The sequence below is a fragment of the Pleurodeles waltl genome, chromosome 4_2, assembly GCF_031143425.1.
Source record: "Pleurodeles waltl isolate 20211129_DDA chromosome 4_2, aPleWal1.hap1.20221129, whole genome shotgun sequence".
Lineage (NCBI taxonomy): Eukaryota > Metazoa > Chordata > Amphibia > Caudata > Salamandridae > Pleurodeles > Pleurodeles waltl.
Window position 1 is genome coordinate 829,426,880 of NC_090443.1, and position 14,983 is coordinate 829,441,862.

Below are 14,983 nucleotides of genomic sequence, written 5' to 3' on the forward strand. Positions count from 1 at the left end.
TTTCTTTAGAAATAGTGGAACAGTGTGGTAATTGTTTATAAGCATTGCCATGAGGATGGCCTCATATTAATTATAATAGAGACTGCAACGTTGACGTATCCCCGCTACTTGCTTCTGCACTAACAGGTCAGTGCTCATCAGAATACGAGTGACTATCACTAATGGATTTTTCATTGGACTGTTTACCTCCTGGCAAGAGTGGATAAACACTGTCCTAACCCTGCTCTTTGACTCTGATATTCTGGACTACAATGGGTCACTGGTGTTGAATGCTAGAACCTGTGCTCATTTCATATGTGATTTTACATACCACTACTTCTGTTTCTTTGTTTACTGGTTAAGAAAAAATTCTGTGTTTATACACCTAGTTGTCAAACAGTTTTTTCTCTTCTTGTCAATATACTTTTGTATTTAACAGATGTTTTTCAAAGGGATGTGATACTAAGTATTTTGAGCGATTCCATATGTAAGATAGTGAAAAATTCCCTTGTTCAGTGTTTATTGTTCTGTCTGTATTTAATCAAGCATTCAAGGGGTTATTCGGTTGCCCTTATTTATTGTCCGGGTAAGGGAAAAGCAAGGTACTGGATGTCTCTTGGGCAATGATTTAACCGTCCCTGGCTTGATGCCAGAACAACTAGCCTTTGTGGCGTGTACAATGTCAGCTGTATTGATCAGAGCAGTCAGAGTTGGACTCAGGTCAAGGTAGTTTGCAGGAAAAGGCAGACTCTGGAAAGGCAATGGCCAGGGAGCTCATCGCTTTGCTCCAGAAGGAGGCAAGGATGAAGCCCCTGAAGCAGACTGGTTTTGGAGTCTGGGATGCTTCCAAGAGCTGCTGGTATTTGCTAGGTCATGGAGGGCCCACATGGGAAGATTTCCACAAGGCACAGGTGGAGTGCCCTATGCTTGTGGGACTTGAGAAGGAAGCCCAGGAAGAGATCAGCAAAGGAGTGTTCATCTAGGAAGGTGGCCTAATTTATAGTGAGTCAGTAAATCTTGAGCCAGGGAGTAGTAAGAGGCTAGTGGTTCGATTGGTGCAAAAGAACTTTCTCTTGTCACTGGCCCATGAAGTGCCCTTAGCAGGACACTTGGGGAATGCAAAACAAAATCCCATGATAGGTTGGACCCTCTATTCTACTGAACAGGACTGCACAGAGAGGTTTTGTAAAATCTGTTCCGTTTGTCAAATGAGTGTAAGACATGAGGGAGGACCAAGGAACCATAAGTGCCTTTATCAGTTGTAGGTGTTCCATTTGAGCGGGTGGGAATAGACCTAATTAGTCCATTTGACCACTCACAGTAAGCCAAACTGTATATCTCGGTGGTGGTGGATCATGCCACCAGGTACCTGGAAGCTGTACGTCAGAAGAGCATTACTGCATGGGTAGTAGCAAGAGCTCCCCTGGGGATCTTTTCTAGGGGTGGAATTCCAAGGATGGTAATTTCTGACTGGAGAATCACCTTCATCTCCTCTTACAAGAGAGAGATGTGGGAGAGGTTGGTGTGACATTCCACTTCTCCAAAACATACCACTCACAAACCAATGCTGTGGTTGAGCGGTCTAACAAAAAACTGAACCGCATGATGGGAACTCCACAGTAGAACCTCAGGAGGAAGTGGGATCTTCTCCTATTGTGTCATTTCCCCACATAGAAATTCTGCAGAAGGGGGCAGGGTTCAATCCCTTTGAGCTTCTGTATGGAAACCTGATGTTGGGTCCACGCACCTTAGTCAGAGAAGGATGGTATAGAAACTCGAGAGTCTCCACAGAAGGATGTGGTGGATTATGTGACTGGCCTCAGCAAGTTGATGCCACAGTACATGACTCAGGAAAAGCAAAACCTTCAGGGCAACCAAGCGCTGAAGGAAGACTGGTCCAACCAGAAAGCTATGCTGATTGTGTATCAAGGAGGTCAGGAAGTGTTGGCGCTAAAGTCTATTTGTTCCAGGGATTTGAAGGACAAATTGTGTGGGCCATATAAGGTACTTCAGAATATTTCTGAGGTTAACTACTTGATGGACACAGGTGTCACAAGGGAACCCAAAAGGGTGTACTATGTGAACAGGAGGAAGCCTTACCTCCAGAGAGGCTATGCAGAGAATATCATGGCTATGGAAGAGGTAGTTGATGAAGACAGTGAGCCTCTTCCTGACTTACTGTATATTGATATGAAGGATGGCACTGTGGAAGGGGTTAGGTTAGCCAAAGTTAACGTCTGAGCAGTAGAGAAAATGTAGAGCGGTGTTGGGACAGTTTGCCAACCTCTTCTTGCTAACTCCAGGGTAGACACCTTTCTATTTCCATTTCATAAACACAGGTGACAGTATGCCAGTGAATGGCAGGATTTAGATAATGTCTGACCAGGATCAGAGATAGATGAAGGTGGAAGTTGCCAAAATGTTAGACCTGGGGGGTCCATGGGGAGAGCTCGTACTCCTTGGTGTAGTCCTGTGGTTCCAGTAGTAAAACACTGGTCTACTGACTTACAGCTCTGTGTGGAGTACCGAACCCTCAATCAAAACTAAAACCAGTTAGGTTACGTGCTGCAAGGTACTTGAGCACCTTGAATCTGACCAGTGGATATTGGCAAATTGCTTTGACACCAAATGCCAAGGAGAACCCTCAACTTCCTATGCCACATGGGCTATATCAGTTTAAGGTGATGCCTTTTGGGTTGAAGAATTCTCCTGTCACTTTTCAGCACCTGGTGAGCCATGTTCTTGCAGGCCTAGAAGGTTTCTGCATGACCTACCTGGATGACACTGAGGCATTCAGCAATTCATGGCAAGACCACAGGACATGTGTTGGCTAAGGCACAAGAGTTAGAACTGAGCATTAAGGCAACCAAGTGTCAGACAGGGGCGACCTCTGTAGTCTACCTTGGGCATCAGGTGAGAAATGGAAGATTTATCAATTGGGCGCCAAGATTCAGTCTGTGATAGAGAAGGAAGTGAATTATACCCAGACTGAAGTAAGGGCCCTTTTAGGACTCGCCGGGTATTACAGGAACTTTATGGTTTACTATGGAAGTGTAGTTGCCCCACTGACAGCTTTGATCTCTAAGAAGCAGCCCAGGAAAGTGGCATGGACTGAGGAGTGTCGGAAAGCATTTATTGGACAGAAGAAGGTACTATGCACTGCACCTGTACTAAAAGCACTCACCTACAGTCAGCCTTTCATTGTATAAATGAATGCCTCTGATAAAGTAGGTGCATTATTGTTAGCTCAATTGGATGACAAAGGTAGAGAGTGTCCAGTAGCCTGTTAGCAGGAGATTACTACATAAAGAACTAAACTGGGCGGCTATTGAGAAGGACTGCTATGCCACAGTGTGGGCCTTACATATGATCCACCCTTATTTGATTGACACTGTTTGTAGTACAAACAGATAATGATTCATTGAAATGGCTTATGGCTGTGAAGGGAGGGAATCCTAAGTTGTTGAGATGGTCTATTTCTTTGCAGGGGTTAGCCTTTGTAGTGGAGCACAGAGCCGAATTGAGCCAAATGATTGCGAATGGACTTTCCTGCCTGTTTTACTTACTAACCAGCCAACCACTCCAGGATAGGAGTTGGTTCTGAGTGTTCTGATCCGGGAGAGCATCTGTTGAGAAGGAGAAGCTTTCTCCTGCCATAAGTGACTCAACTGTACTGATTTCAGGATCCTAATGCTCCTGTTTGTCACAGACAAACACCTATCATGCGTGTGTGCCATAACCCTGGCCTGTTTCACAGATTGCAGTCTTGTTAAACTGAGAGGAGCGCCCTAAGCACTACCCTCTTAGTTGTGGAAGGCTACTGCTTTCACTAGGAGTTAAGCAGCGTGAGTGTGGTAGCAGCACAATTGCATGTAGTCATCAGTAGGAGTGAACAGGTCTGTTTAATCTGTGTCCCAGGAGTGAGGCCTGCAGGTTCATTCATTTTAAAGGTCTGGTGCTGTGTGCATGACTCACACTTGGCTTATATTGGTTTGGTCTGTAGTGCTGCACAGCACATGTGGTTTACTTGTGCTGGGTACGTGTGCCTGTGAATGGTACTTTCCATGCATAATGCAGTACTATGTTATGTGCATGTACAGTGTGTATGTGTGCCTTTGAGTGGTACAATGCATGAAGGATGTAGTGCTGTGCACTGTATGTATGATAAATATGTGCTGAATGTATCTGTGAGTGGTACAATAACAAAGGTAATGCAGCACTATGCAGTAAATGTAGGTTATGTGCATATACTGGGTGTATGTGTGCCTGTGGTTGATACTATACATGAAGCGAGTAGTGCTGTGCAGTGTGTATATGTTGTATGCATGGACTTGATAACTGTGAATGGTACAAAGCATGGAGAACTTTGGATTCCATTTTGGGACTCCCAGGGCTGCATGGTGAAACATTAGGAGAGGAGGTGCAGGAATTCCTCCCCCCTCCCTCCGCCCCCCAGGGAGATCTGTGTATTGCTGTGTTCCTTTAAGGTGAGGGGGACACAATGGAGAGTGGAGAGGCAGGCTTCCACCGTACACTTCAAAGGGTACGCTTTGATTCAGCTAGACGTCACAAGGAAAGGACCTGGGCATGTCTGGTAGGAGATAGGGCTGATTTGCTAATCACATAGCATACAGCTGAGGGCCTGTGCTAATCTTTTGATACAATCACAGTGGATGACATCCAGGTGTGGCCCCTTCTCTCTACCATGGCTTGTGCTGGGGGCTATCAGATCTGGAGTCACTTTTGCTGTGACAGTCTTCTTTCAAGTGGAAGAGAGGGCAGAGGAGTGGGCACTTCAAAAGGAAGCAGACCCCCAACATAAACTTCAAAGACTTGGGCTCTAACTATCATAAGGGAACCTTGAGACCCCAAGAATTGTCAACTGCAAAGCAGCCAGACGGGCTGTGTGGGGAGGGGCAGCTCTGAAAGATGTCTGCCTGTGACCAGGACTGGGAGCTCAGGCCTGCTAGTCTCCCAGCTGGGTGGGGGGACATTACCCAAGGTATCCAAGACCACCTGCCCTGGAGCATGGAACACCATCCCATGCCTGCTTGCCAAAACCAGTGTGCCCTGTGAGAAAGAGGACAGCATTGTAGGGAGTAAGGTCCAATGGTGAGCCCTGTCGATTGGACCCCCTTTGCAAGCTGTGAGGAGATGGCTACATCACTGATCGGGTCGTTGCAGGGCAACGTCAGTGGCCCTCGTACAGCAAAGGAGGGCATCTGTGAAGTAAGTTGTGTACATCACTGTGCCGATCGGACTGCAACCCGGATGTAGTGTGGAGCCTGCAGCCCCGTATATGAGGGGGGCCGGTGTGTCGTGAGGGCCAAAGCCCTTATGTGATGGTGAGCCGTGATCCTGTAGGCCAGTAGGGTCTGCTGCCAAGAACATCAATTTGCCAGTCAGGCTGGAACCTGTGTGCAATGAGGATACAGAGACCTTTTGTATGCCAGAGAGGGTCACTGGGATCAGTAAGACTTGTGACCTGTTTGGAATCGTCACCAGAGAACTGAGGCCACCGTGGGGGACCCTTGTGTACAGCAACAAGACGAAGGATTTGCATCAGGAACTTCACAATTATCCCCCACCCACAGTGGATTAGACCAGAGACTTACCCTGCAGCAAGGAGCTGCAAGGAACCTTCGGTCACTGTGGTGGTGCAACCACATGTGAGGAACTCTACAACCACTGAGTGCAGGCCATCTGGGATGCGTACAGTGAACCCACCTGATTCAGTTGCCACTGCTCCATCACCCGCGCGCAGGTCGCTACAATCATGCAGGTATGACTAAGACTGATTTCGGGCCAGTCGGCTAGGGGGAACTTGCTTGCTAAATAGCACTGCGGCACTGGAACACTGTTGACTTTAACAGAGTGTCAGTGTGTGAGACATGGACTACTAGTAGGGATAACACTGGTGTGGCCTATAATAAATGGGGAATAGCCACTGTTGCTAGTGGGTTCCAGAAAACCATCTAAAGAAACACAAGAGCCCTGACCTCAGGGGAATGCGTAGTTGTCTGAGTGCTGTTTGGTGGTGGTAAAATAATATACTACTTTTATCACAATAGTAAGCATTTGGCTGGAAAATGATCTATTGCTGCTGCGTACATGTTGAGTTTTGAGAGCGTGTTCTCTGACTCGTGTGTAGATGTCTCTCCCTCTTCCATCCCCCCCTCTCTCCCACACCCCTTAAGGGAGCCTTGGACTGCTCAACCATGTTACTACTGAGTCAAGTGCAGAAGGGGTACTTGGTCCAGTTGCTCAGGATCCATAGTAGGTCAAGCCCCTGGACACCGGGGGTAAAAGGCTTCAAACCCCAAGGTTAGGCCCAGTAACCCCTGCCTGCCCGTGGCCCTATGAACAGAGTTCTGATAGGTAGATACTACCTAACTGCCGATTTCTCACCTTGGGAATTTCTTCAGGCACCAGACTAGATCTAGAAGCTTTTCAGCAATTCCCTTGCAAGTCAACAGGTGGCGTTGTGTGGCTCCAAGTCAGATCTGCCCACTCCAGATATGAAGTCAGGATTCCCATACATTGGCCACCTCAGAACATCAGTTTCTTTCTTGATCTCTGCTGGTGCCTGTCGGATTCAGAGCTATGAAAATCGATTTCCTGTTAGAAACTTCTAAAAGCAGATTTGTCACCTTGTGAACAGATACCAAAGCAGTCTACCTCCTTTGCTGGTAGGTCTGTAGAATAGCTCAGACCAGGCAATCCTGCAGGACAAATCAATAAAGTGCCTATCTTACTCGACCTGGCTACCCAAGCAGTAATTCTTTGAGAGTGTGTGCAGAGACGCCCATGTCACAGCTTAGCATATGTGCGTAACTGGCATGCCGCAAGCCAGCGCAGTGGTAGCAGCTGTCACCACGGTAGAGTGAGCGCACAGGCCTTCTGGGGCAGATTCTTGGACAGGCCATAGCAGATCCTGATGTATAACACAATTCATCTTGAGAAGGACCTCTTTTGCACAACTTTGACTTTCTTAGCTCCAGAGAAAAAGCTGTTTCGGGCTACACAGAATATAGGTGCACTCTCAAGGACAAGGGGGTAAAGCCATTCTCCACCTTGGAGGGGTGAGGCAGTGCACAAAAAAGCCACTTTTGTCTGGATGAAAGATGTATATGGTGGAACTATGGACAAAGCCTAGAGTTTGATCATTCACCTTGTCACTGCTACAGCAATGAGGCATGGCCTAATAGAAGTCAAAAAGGACAACTGTGTATGGGTTCAAGGACTCAAATAAGTGAGGCCCAAATTAATGTTCAACTGCGGTATCACTCCTCAAAAAACTCAACACCGGGGATTTGAACACAGATGGCTGGAGAGTAAACACAGGAAGGCCAAAAGGGTCAAAAGGGGACCCTTGACTGTTGGCACAGCAAGGAGTCGCTGGGCTAGGGACAAACAAAACAGGAGAACATCCAGTAACTGCACATTTAGAGATTGGCTGTGTCGGGAAAGAACATCAAGCAAAAAACGTATCGCACCATCCTGTGGCTAGACGCTGGGATGCCAAGATTACACCAACCACTGGAGCAAGACTGAAAGCCATCAGTTTTCATTAATCAATCTCCATGCACAGAAGTGTAGGTTGAGCAGGCTCAGGTGCAACACTTGGGGCCTCATACGAGTTTGGCAGAGGGGATTATTCCGTCTCAAAAGTGATAGATATGTTACCCGCTGTATTACAAATTCCATTATATCCTATGGAACTTGTAAAACGGTGGATGGGATATCCGTCACTTTTGGGACGGTGTAACCTCCTCTGCCAAACTCGTAATGAGGGCCTTGATTTTGCTGCTGCAACAGGAGCTTCTGCGAAAGGGGCAGCCAAACTGGAGAACGTGTGCTCATGGTCAGAAGTTCCACGTACCATACTCTCTTTGCCGGACTTTCTTGATCATTTTGAGTATTCTTTGGAGGAAAGGCAGGGGCAGAAACATGTACAGGAGTCCCGACCCCCAGTGTAGGCAGAAGGCATCTTTGAGAAAAGAACTACCTTGTAAACGTCAAAGCATAAAAGTGTGGACACTGGGCGTTCTCTGTGGTGGCAAGCAGATCAAATCAGGATTCTACCCATTGCTGGAAGACGATGGGTGGATACCTCAAAGGGTAAATGCCATTTGTGATCTGCTTGGCAACGTCAGCTGAGTTTGTCCACCCCAGTGTTTAAAGATCCTGCCAGGTGCTCTGCGGTCAAGGAGATGCCCTGAACATTCAGCTATTTCTAGAGTCGCAAGGCCCTCTGGCACACCATGACTCCACATCACCCGGATTGTTGCAGTACTACAGGAAGGCCATGTTGCCTGGGAGAATCTGCACCCATTCCCCGTTCATGGTCAGAGGAAAGTCTTCAGTGTGAAAGTGAATTGCTCAAACCTCCACAAGATCATATGGACGTGAGTTCCCACCAGAGACCAGTCGTCTGATCTCCACTTATCTCAGATAACCCCCCTCTCCTAGTAAAGATGCATCAATCATGACAGTTCAGGGTGATGCAGGGAGAGGGGTATTCCACTGGTCCAATCATGGTGGAGCAGCCACCATTGCAGGTCTTTCGTACTCTCCTCTGAAACCTGGATGAAGTCTGATAGACTACCTTGGTGCTGAGGTCACTTGTGGTCTGCAAGCAGGAGGCCATTGAGCCTCAGAGCTGCACTCACTAAGACCCATGTCAAGGGTTAAAACATTGAACATCACAGACTCTTTGGGGCGGAGGGACAGCTTGTAAGAGCAACGTATCCAGGATGGATCCCATGAATAGTAGCCGTTGTGAAAAAGTCAGATGACACTTGAGCACACTGATGGAAAACCACAACAATGTCAATAAGTTGGCTGTCATCTGGAGGTGGCCTACAACAGCTTAAGGAGAGCCCGTCTTCAGCAGCCAGTTGTCGAAGTATGGGAAAAGTGGTATTCTTATCCTCCTCAAATGGGCTGCTACCACCACCATCACTTTTGAACACCTGAGGTGCATTATTAAGGCCAAAGGGGAGCACAGAGAACTGAAAGTGCTTGTAGTCTACCTAAAACTGCAGTAATGCCTGTGGGACCACACAATGAAGATGTGAAAATATAGCCCCCTGCAAGTCCAGCACCATGCAGTCTACAGGATCTAGGGCAGATAGGACTTGGGCCAGAGCGAGCATTTTAAGCCTGTCTTTACGGATGAAGACATTCAGAGGGCCAAGGTCCAGGACAAGGCAGATGTCTCCATCCTATACTGACACCAGAAAGTAACAGGAGTAGCAACCAGTCCTGATCTCTGACACTGGCACCCTCTCTATTGCTCCCCTGGCCAAGAGAGCCCAAACTCCTTTGTGGAGTATGGACAAGTATTCCTCCAGATGTGTACAGGATGGGAAGGGTAGGGATTCCACCTATTCAATGATTTGGAGCACCCATTCCCACTGGTCTGAAGTGATGCTCTGCCATCTGGGGAGGTAAAAGGTGACCTGAACTCCCACCGGGCGATCATGTATTGCCAAGGGCAAATTTAAGTTGCTTTGTAGTGGCTGCAGGTTTTGGGTAGTGTGTGTTGACTGGTGGGGCCCAGACACTGTCGATATGCTCTAATGACTCACCTTCAAAAAGACTGGGAGGCCTGTGGCTACTTTATTTCAACTGCTTTGCAGGAAACTACTACCAAAGTCTGGAAAGGGGGGGATGTTGTAGGAAGAGCTGTAGAGCAGGCTGAATGAGGCCTAGCAAGGCAGGAGGTGGCTTTGCTCTCTAAATCTCTCCAATGCTGAGCCAGCCTTTATTCCAAACAGCCTGAAGGTGTCAAAGGGCATGCCCATTAAGGTTTGCTGGACATCAGAGGAAACCCCTGTGGAGTGAATCCTTGAATAGCGCTGCAGCACAACGCTGGTTCTGACTACCTAACCAGGCAATCCGTAATATCCAGACCTGAACTTTTTTAAAAAATATTTAGCTGCAACGTGTCTTTCAGAAGTAAGACACTGTCACATTGGGCACATGTCTTCTGGAACAGCTAGCAAGATGTCTGCCACCTTGTCCCACAACTTGTAGGAGACATAAGGTGTTGACAGACCGAAGGGCAAAACTGACACTGGAAAACATGTATTTTGCAAATGTTTTCCTTTGGTGGATTCTTGTTCTGGGTCGTAGGAGGCATTTGGATCCTGGTGGCTGGTGGATGTCTCTACAACTAAGCTCTCCATTATGGGTGATGTAGGAAAAAATCCAGGCCTTAGTGTCTTGCCACTTTCTATTCAGTGGGAAGCAAGATCCTGGTCTTGCCCAGGTGCCCACCAGGACATCAACGAGGGCCTCGTTAAAAGACAATAGAGGTTCTTGGTTGGTCTGGTCTGGTTTCAGAACCTCAGTAAGGACATTTTTTTTTTTACTTCTCGCATGGGTAGATCGAGGTCTATGATATATGCCGCTCTCCTTATCACAGTGGCAAATGAGGAGAAGTTTTTGTAGCCATGGCTGGGTTTGGGGAGGATAACCCAATGTCTAGTGAGGTGGCCAGAACACTAGCATCCTGAAGGTCCTCAAATATGTTTCCCTCCTCATACAATTTGTCCCTATTGATGAGAGATGTCTAGGTTTGAATGCTCATACTGACGTGATCTAGATAGTAGGGGCAGAGCTTTGCAATCCAAAGGAACAATTGAATCAGTTTCCGGCGCCTGTGTCGTAAGTACCGGTGACAACGCTCAGGCTAGTGGCGTTGGTCACAGCACCAAGAGTAGTGTTGAGGCTGGAGACAGTGAATCCGTGCTTCAGGAAGGGGCTGACCTTGGGCATAGGTCAAGAAGTGTGTCTGAAGTGTCCACTGATGTGGCCCCAACAGTTAGCGACCTGGGACCTCTAGGACCCCATTGTGCTCCAGCAGAAACCGGCCTTTTTGAGCTTGTGTGTGTGGTGGGGGGGGGGGGGGACGGGGGACCACTTGTTCTTACGGAGTTCGGCTTTGACTAATTTGGCTTTGCGGTCGAGGATGACTGTGATATATCTTCACACAACAAGGACACGACTCTCGTGTGAGGTGGGGAGGAACTCGGGGCAGAGATCAGGGTGTCAATAACCAACATCTTTCGGTAGCAGTCAGGGCACAGCATAAAACCTATTCTGCAAACTGCGAAGTGTTTAGAAGAAAACGCGTTTAAAATGAAAAAGAGTTTTCCTGATTGGAAAAAGCCTGTCCGAAGACAACATTGCTAGCGTCAGCTCCACGCTGAAAGGTGCAGAAAGGAACGAACATCAGCGAGTGCAGGTGGTGCATAAATAGGGATTCTGTTGACATATCCAAAGGGGACAGATCTACACGATGCCACACGTGGACGTGTAAGGGAATTGCTGAAAAGTGTACGGATCTACTCTGATGTCTGGGGTAATTTACAAGGTGAGGGATCTACGGTTAGAAGCCTCTACCAGAAATCGCAATTTCAAACCAACACCATGTGCTCTTATTTCATGGAAAGTTATCTTGCAAAGGCTCTGACGGTGCATCAGAAGACCATAGTTCAGATCTCTGGCCGCTACTCAGATGGGTTTCACTCAGTTAATTGAGCTACGTTATTTCACATCCACTCACTTTAACAGTTATAAATATGGCCAGCTGCTCTACTGTAAAGCGTCGGCTGCTTTTATTACAAATGACATGTTTACTTTCCTACATACACGGTATCTGCAAGAGGCCGCTACGCTTTTGATCATTTGCTGGTTCGAGTTTAATACCCTGCACTCCCCATGCACCGCACTCTCATTACCCAGCACTGAAAGCACAAAATGACAGATGATGACTGTAATTTAAGCAGCTAGAGCTATTGAATCGCGCGGCCTCTGCCATTGAACCAGAATTATTTAAAGTGTTTTTCTGAACTTAAAATGGGTTTTGAAAACACAGTAATGTGCTCAGGTCCCTGGGGTGGGTAAGGGTTAAAGTCTGTACTCCGATTCCCAACGGATGCTGCCTGCCGCCACAGGACGGATCCCACCTGCAGGCCGGACAGAAACTGCATTTTCGTCCAATTATGATCAACGACGTGGAGTAAGACGCAGTGGGAGGGGCTCTTACCTCACTAGGAGACTGCGAGCTTGGAGGTACAGGGTACGGCGTGACCGCCATCTGGTTAATGGCATCTTCATTTCTGTGGTAAAGCAAAGCAAGGTAGAATTAGACGCTTTGAGGGAAGCATTTAAAACAGATAGTTAAAAGCGATTGACGACAACCGCGTCATTTACTAAAAGGATGAAAAGGGCAAAAATAATCACAAAAGAAATGGCAACACATCCCGCTGGATGTACGTACGCGTATGTTACTGTTACACAATTCGACAATACAACGTATTGGGAAAGCAGATCTTACGTCGTGGTCCTGTCAGCTATTCGGTCCAAAGGCAAGGGCGAAGCTACAATTGGTGCAGCAGGTGCAGTGGCACCAGGGCCCAGTGTCCTGATGGGTCTATTAAACCCTGATAAATGCTATAATGTACTACCCCAAGAGCAGTTAAAGGGGCAATTTTCCGTGCTTGCACCCAACTTCATGGCATCTTTCCTATTGTCGAAGGGCATACAAATATGGTTTCTGCCATTATGGCTTCATTATGAAGCCGCACGTTATTTTGTATGGCAGTAACCCACCTGCGAATTAATATTATGGGTTGTGTTATTTGATGCTGTGCAGCCACATAATTCTGAGTCTTGCATGTCAGAATAAGCGATCTGGAAATGCCACACGTTTTCCCCTGTTCTAGGGAACTGATCTCAGAATATTGCGATTATTCATCTGACTAATTCAAAAAAATTCTAAGGATAACAGGAAAAATACGGCCAAATACACCCTGATCCCAAAGAGCAAATAACATGACTCTATAATTTAGGATTTGTTTCTGCTAGTAAACTAAATGTTTTCCCAGGGATCATTTCTTCTGCCCTTTGAATGTTAACCAATGGCTGGCTTTTTGGCCTTTCCCTCCACAGGCTTCACCATATTGGATGACACCATGTTCCTGGAATCTTATCCCTATAGGCACATGCACACATGAATCCCGCAAGCAGTGACAGAATGAAAGAAATACCTACAGTTTCCGCTCTGAATCTCGTCCCAAGAATTGTCTGCCTCAGATGCCCAACCTCTCAAATACCAATCAAATTTCCTCACTTTCATTCATAATACTGATGCTCAAAGTGTCTTAGCCTTAGTTCCCCTCCGATAAATCGTGGATTATTTGGTACAGTGTCAATCTAACCGTGAGTCAACATTTTTGGTAACCTTAGCACCACTCAGTTCTCAGTACATCTGGTCAGTACTCACCACGTTTTTCCTCATTTGGAGCGTATTCACAAAACAATTGTAGTATGTTTAGTACTACTACAATTGTATTACTAATGTACTAAAAATGCTATTCACAAACCTACATGAGGAGGTCAAAGCCTCTGACTCCCCTGTCTTTTGTATGCAGAGATTTCCGTGGATGTACACCTACATGTAGTAAATGTGAGAAGGACAGAGATGAGTTGCTGGAAAGTGGGGAATACTTACTGTAATACAAATTGGGAGGGGGTTAGGGATGGACAAGGAGGAGTTTAGGAAGCATTAAGGAGGCATTTAGGAAGGGACAGACACCCAGCCACAAATAAGTAAGTGGATTGCTATTTTTAAACCACGCTTCTATATTTATTATAAAGCGAAAAATGGCCCAGAACGGTCATACATGTACCACAGCTCAGAACTGGGAAAAGTCCAGCACCACACATGGCCAACTGCTGGTGTTGCAGCACGTTCCCATACAAAATAATTGAGGTAGCGACATAAAAAAACACCACATAGGAAGACGACATATTAAAATAAATTAATTTAGTTATACTAGTACAAATTAAATGTAATAAAAAAACTATATAGAAAAAACATTACACATTGTAATAACTATCGTTAATTTTAAAATAAATGTAACTTTACTGTTTTAAAAATCCAATAATTTAAATTATTCTATAGATACAATTTACAAATGTTTACTATATGGATGCATATGAACGTTTTACACTAGGTCAGATTTTTTAAATTAATCTTTAAAAATGATTTATTTAATATATTTAAATTAAATATTTAATACAAAATTAAGTTGACAGCGCTTTCACACTGTCATTCTGTTCTATATTTAAAAAGAATATATGAAATTAATTTAAATTGGTATTTATAACTATTTTTCTTACTTGTTTTTAAAGTTTAATAACTTTTTAAAAATGTCCCTATAATCTTCCAAATGGAGATATCTGCTTGTTTGTGAAAACTTGCTATTAGTAACTCTACATTTATGAATTTGGCTCCACTTCCTGGTTTCAGGGGGAGGGGACATGCAAATCTACATTTTCTAGGAAATGTGGACTCTGAAAAATAGTAAACTTAATCAAAGGGTAAGAGTAAATGTACAAGTGTAGATTTATACATGGGTAAATTTATGCTTGTGAATAGGCCCCATTGCATTTATCTTTTGCTAATCTTTTTAACTTAGGAAAGGTGAGATGTATTTCTTCCTCTAATCACAATGATACATCTTAATTAGTGCAGCTAATCAAATCATGTGCTCTTTTTCCACAGCCGTTGGCAGTCTGTTCCCATGGTGTTAGGTGGCCTCTCTCTCACACACCCATGATGAGCACTATAATCAATGAGTTTTTAGGTCCTATATACCCTCAAACTCATTTAATTTTTCCGGATTATTTAGACCACTTTTTAGCATTTTAAGGTAAACCTCAGTACCTCCAATTTTAACTTGATTTGACATGACTAAAATAAAAACAAGCACTGGCAAAGCCAATAGGTCATGCCTTTGCTACCAATCACAGATCCATTGGCTTTATCATTTTTTTCCTTTGGCCCCAAATGTCATTATGTATGCACGGCCATGATCAATGGCCATCTACTAATGGAGTAAAAAAAAAAAAAACTCCTAGCTAAAAGCTCTGCATAAAAATGTATTAATAACATGAGGTCTCAAATACTCAACTAAAGACTTCCATA

At 45.5% G+C, this 14,983-nt stretch overlaps 1 protein-coding gene across 6 annotated transcripts in view; it reads right to left on the reverse strand.

The window, feature by feature from the left end:
• Window positions 1–14,983, reverse strand: part of PATJ (PATJ crumbs cell polarity complex component) — a 1,201,300-nt gene that overhangs the window by 288,731 nt on the left and 897,586 nt on the right. For all 6 annotated transcript variants that reach the window (XM_069232550.1, XM_069232545.1, XM_069232547.1 and 3 more), the window contains one exon: window positions 12,038–12,110. In XM_069232550.1, coding sequence (XP_069088651.1) covers window positions 12,038–12,110 — 73 coding nt within the window. The remainder of the gene's footprint in view (window positions 1–12,037; window positions 12,111–14,983) is intronic.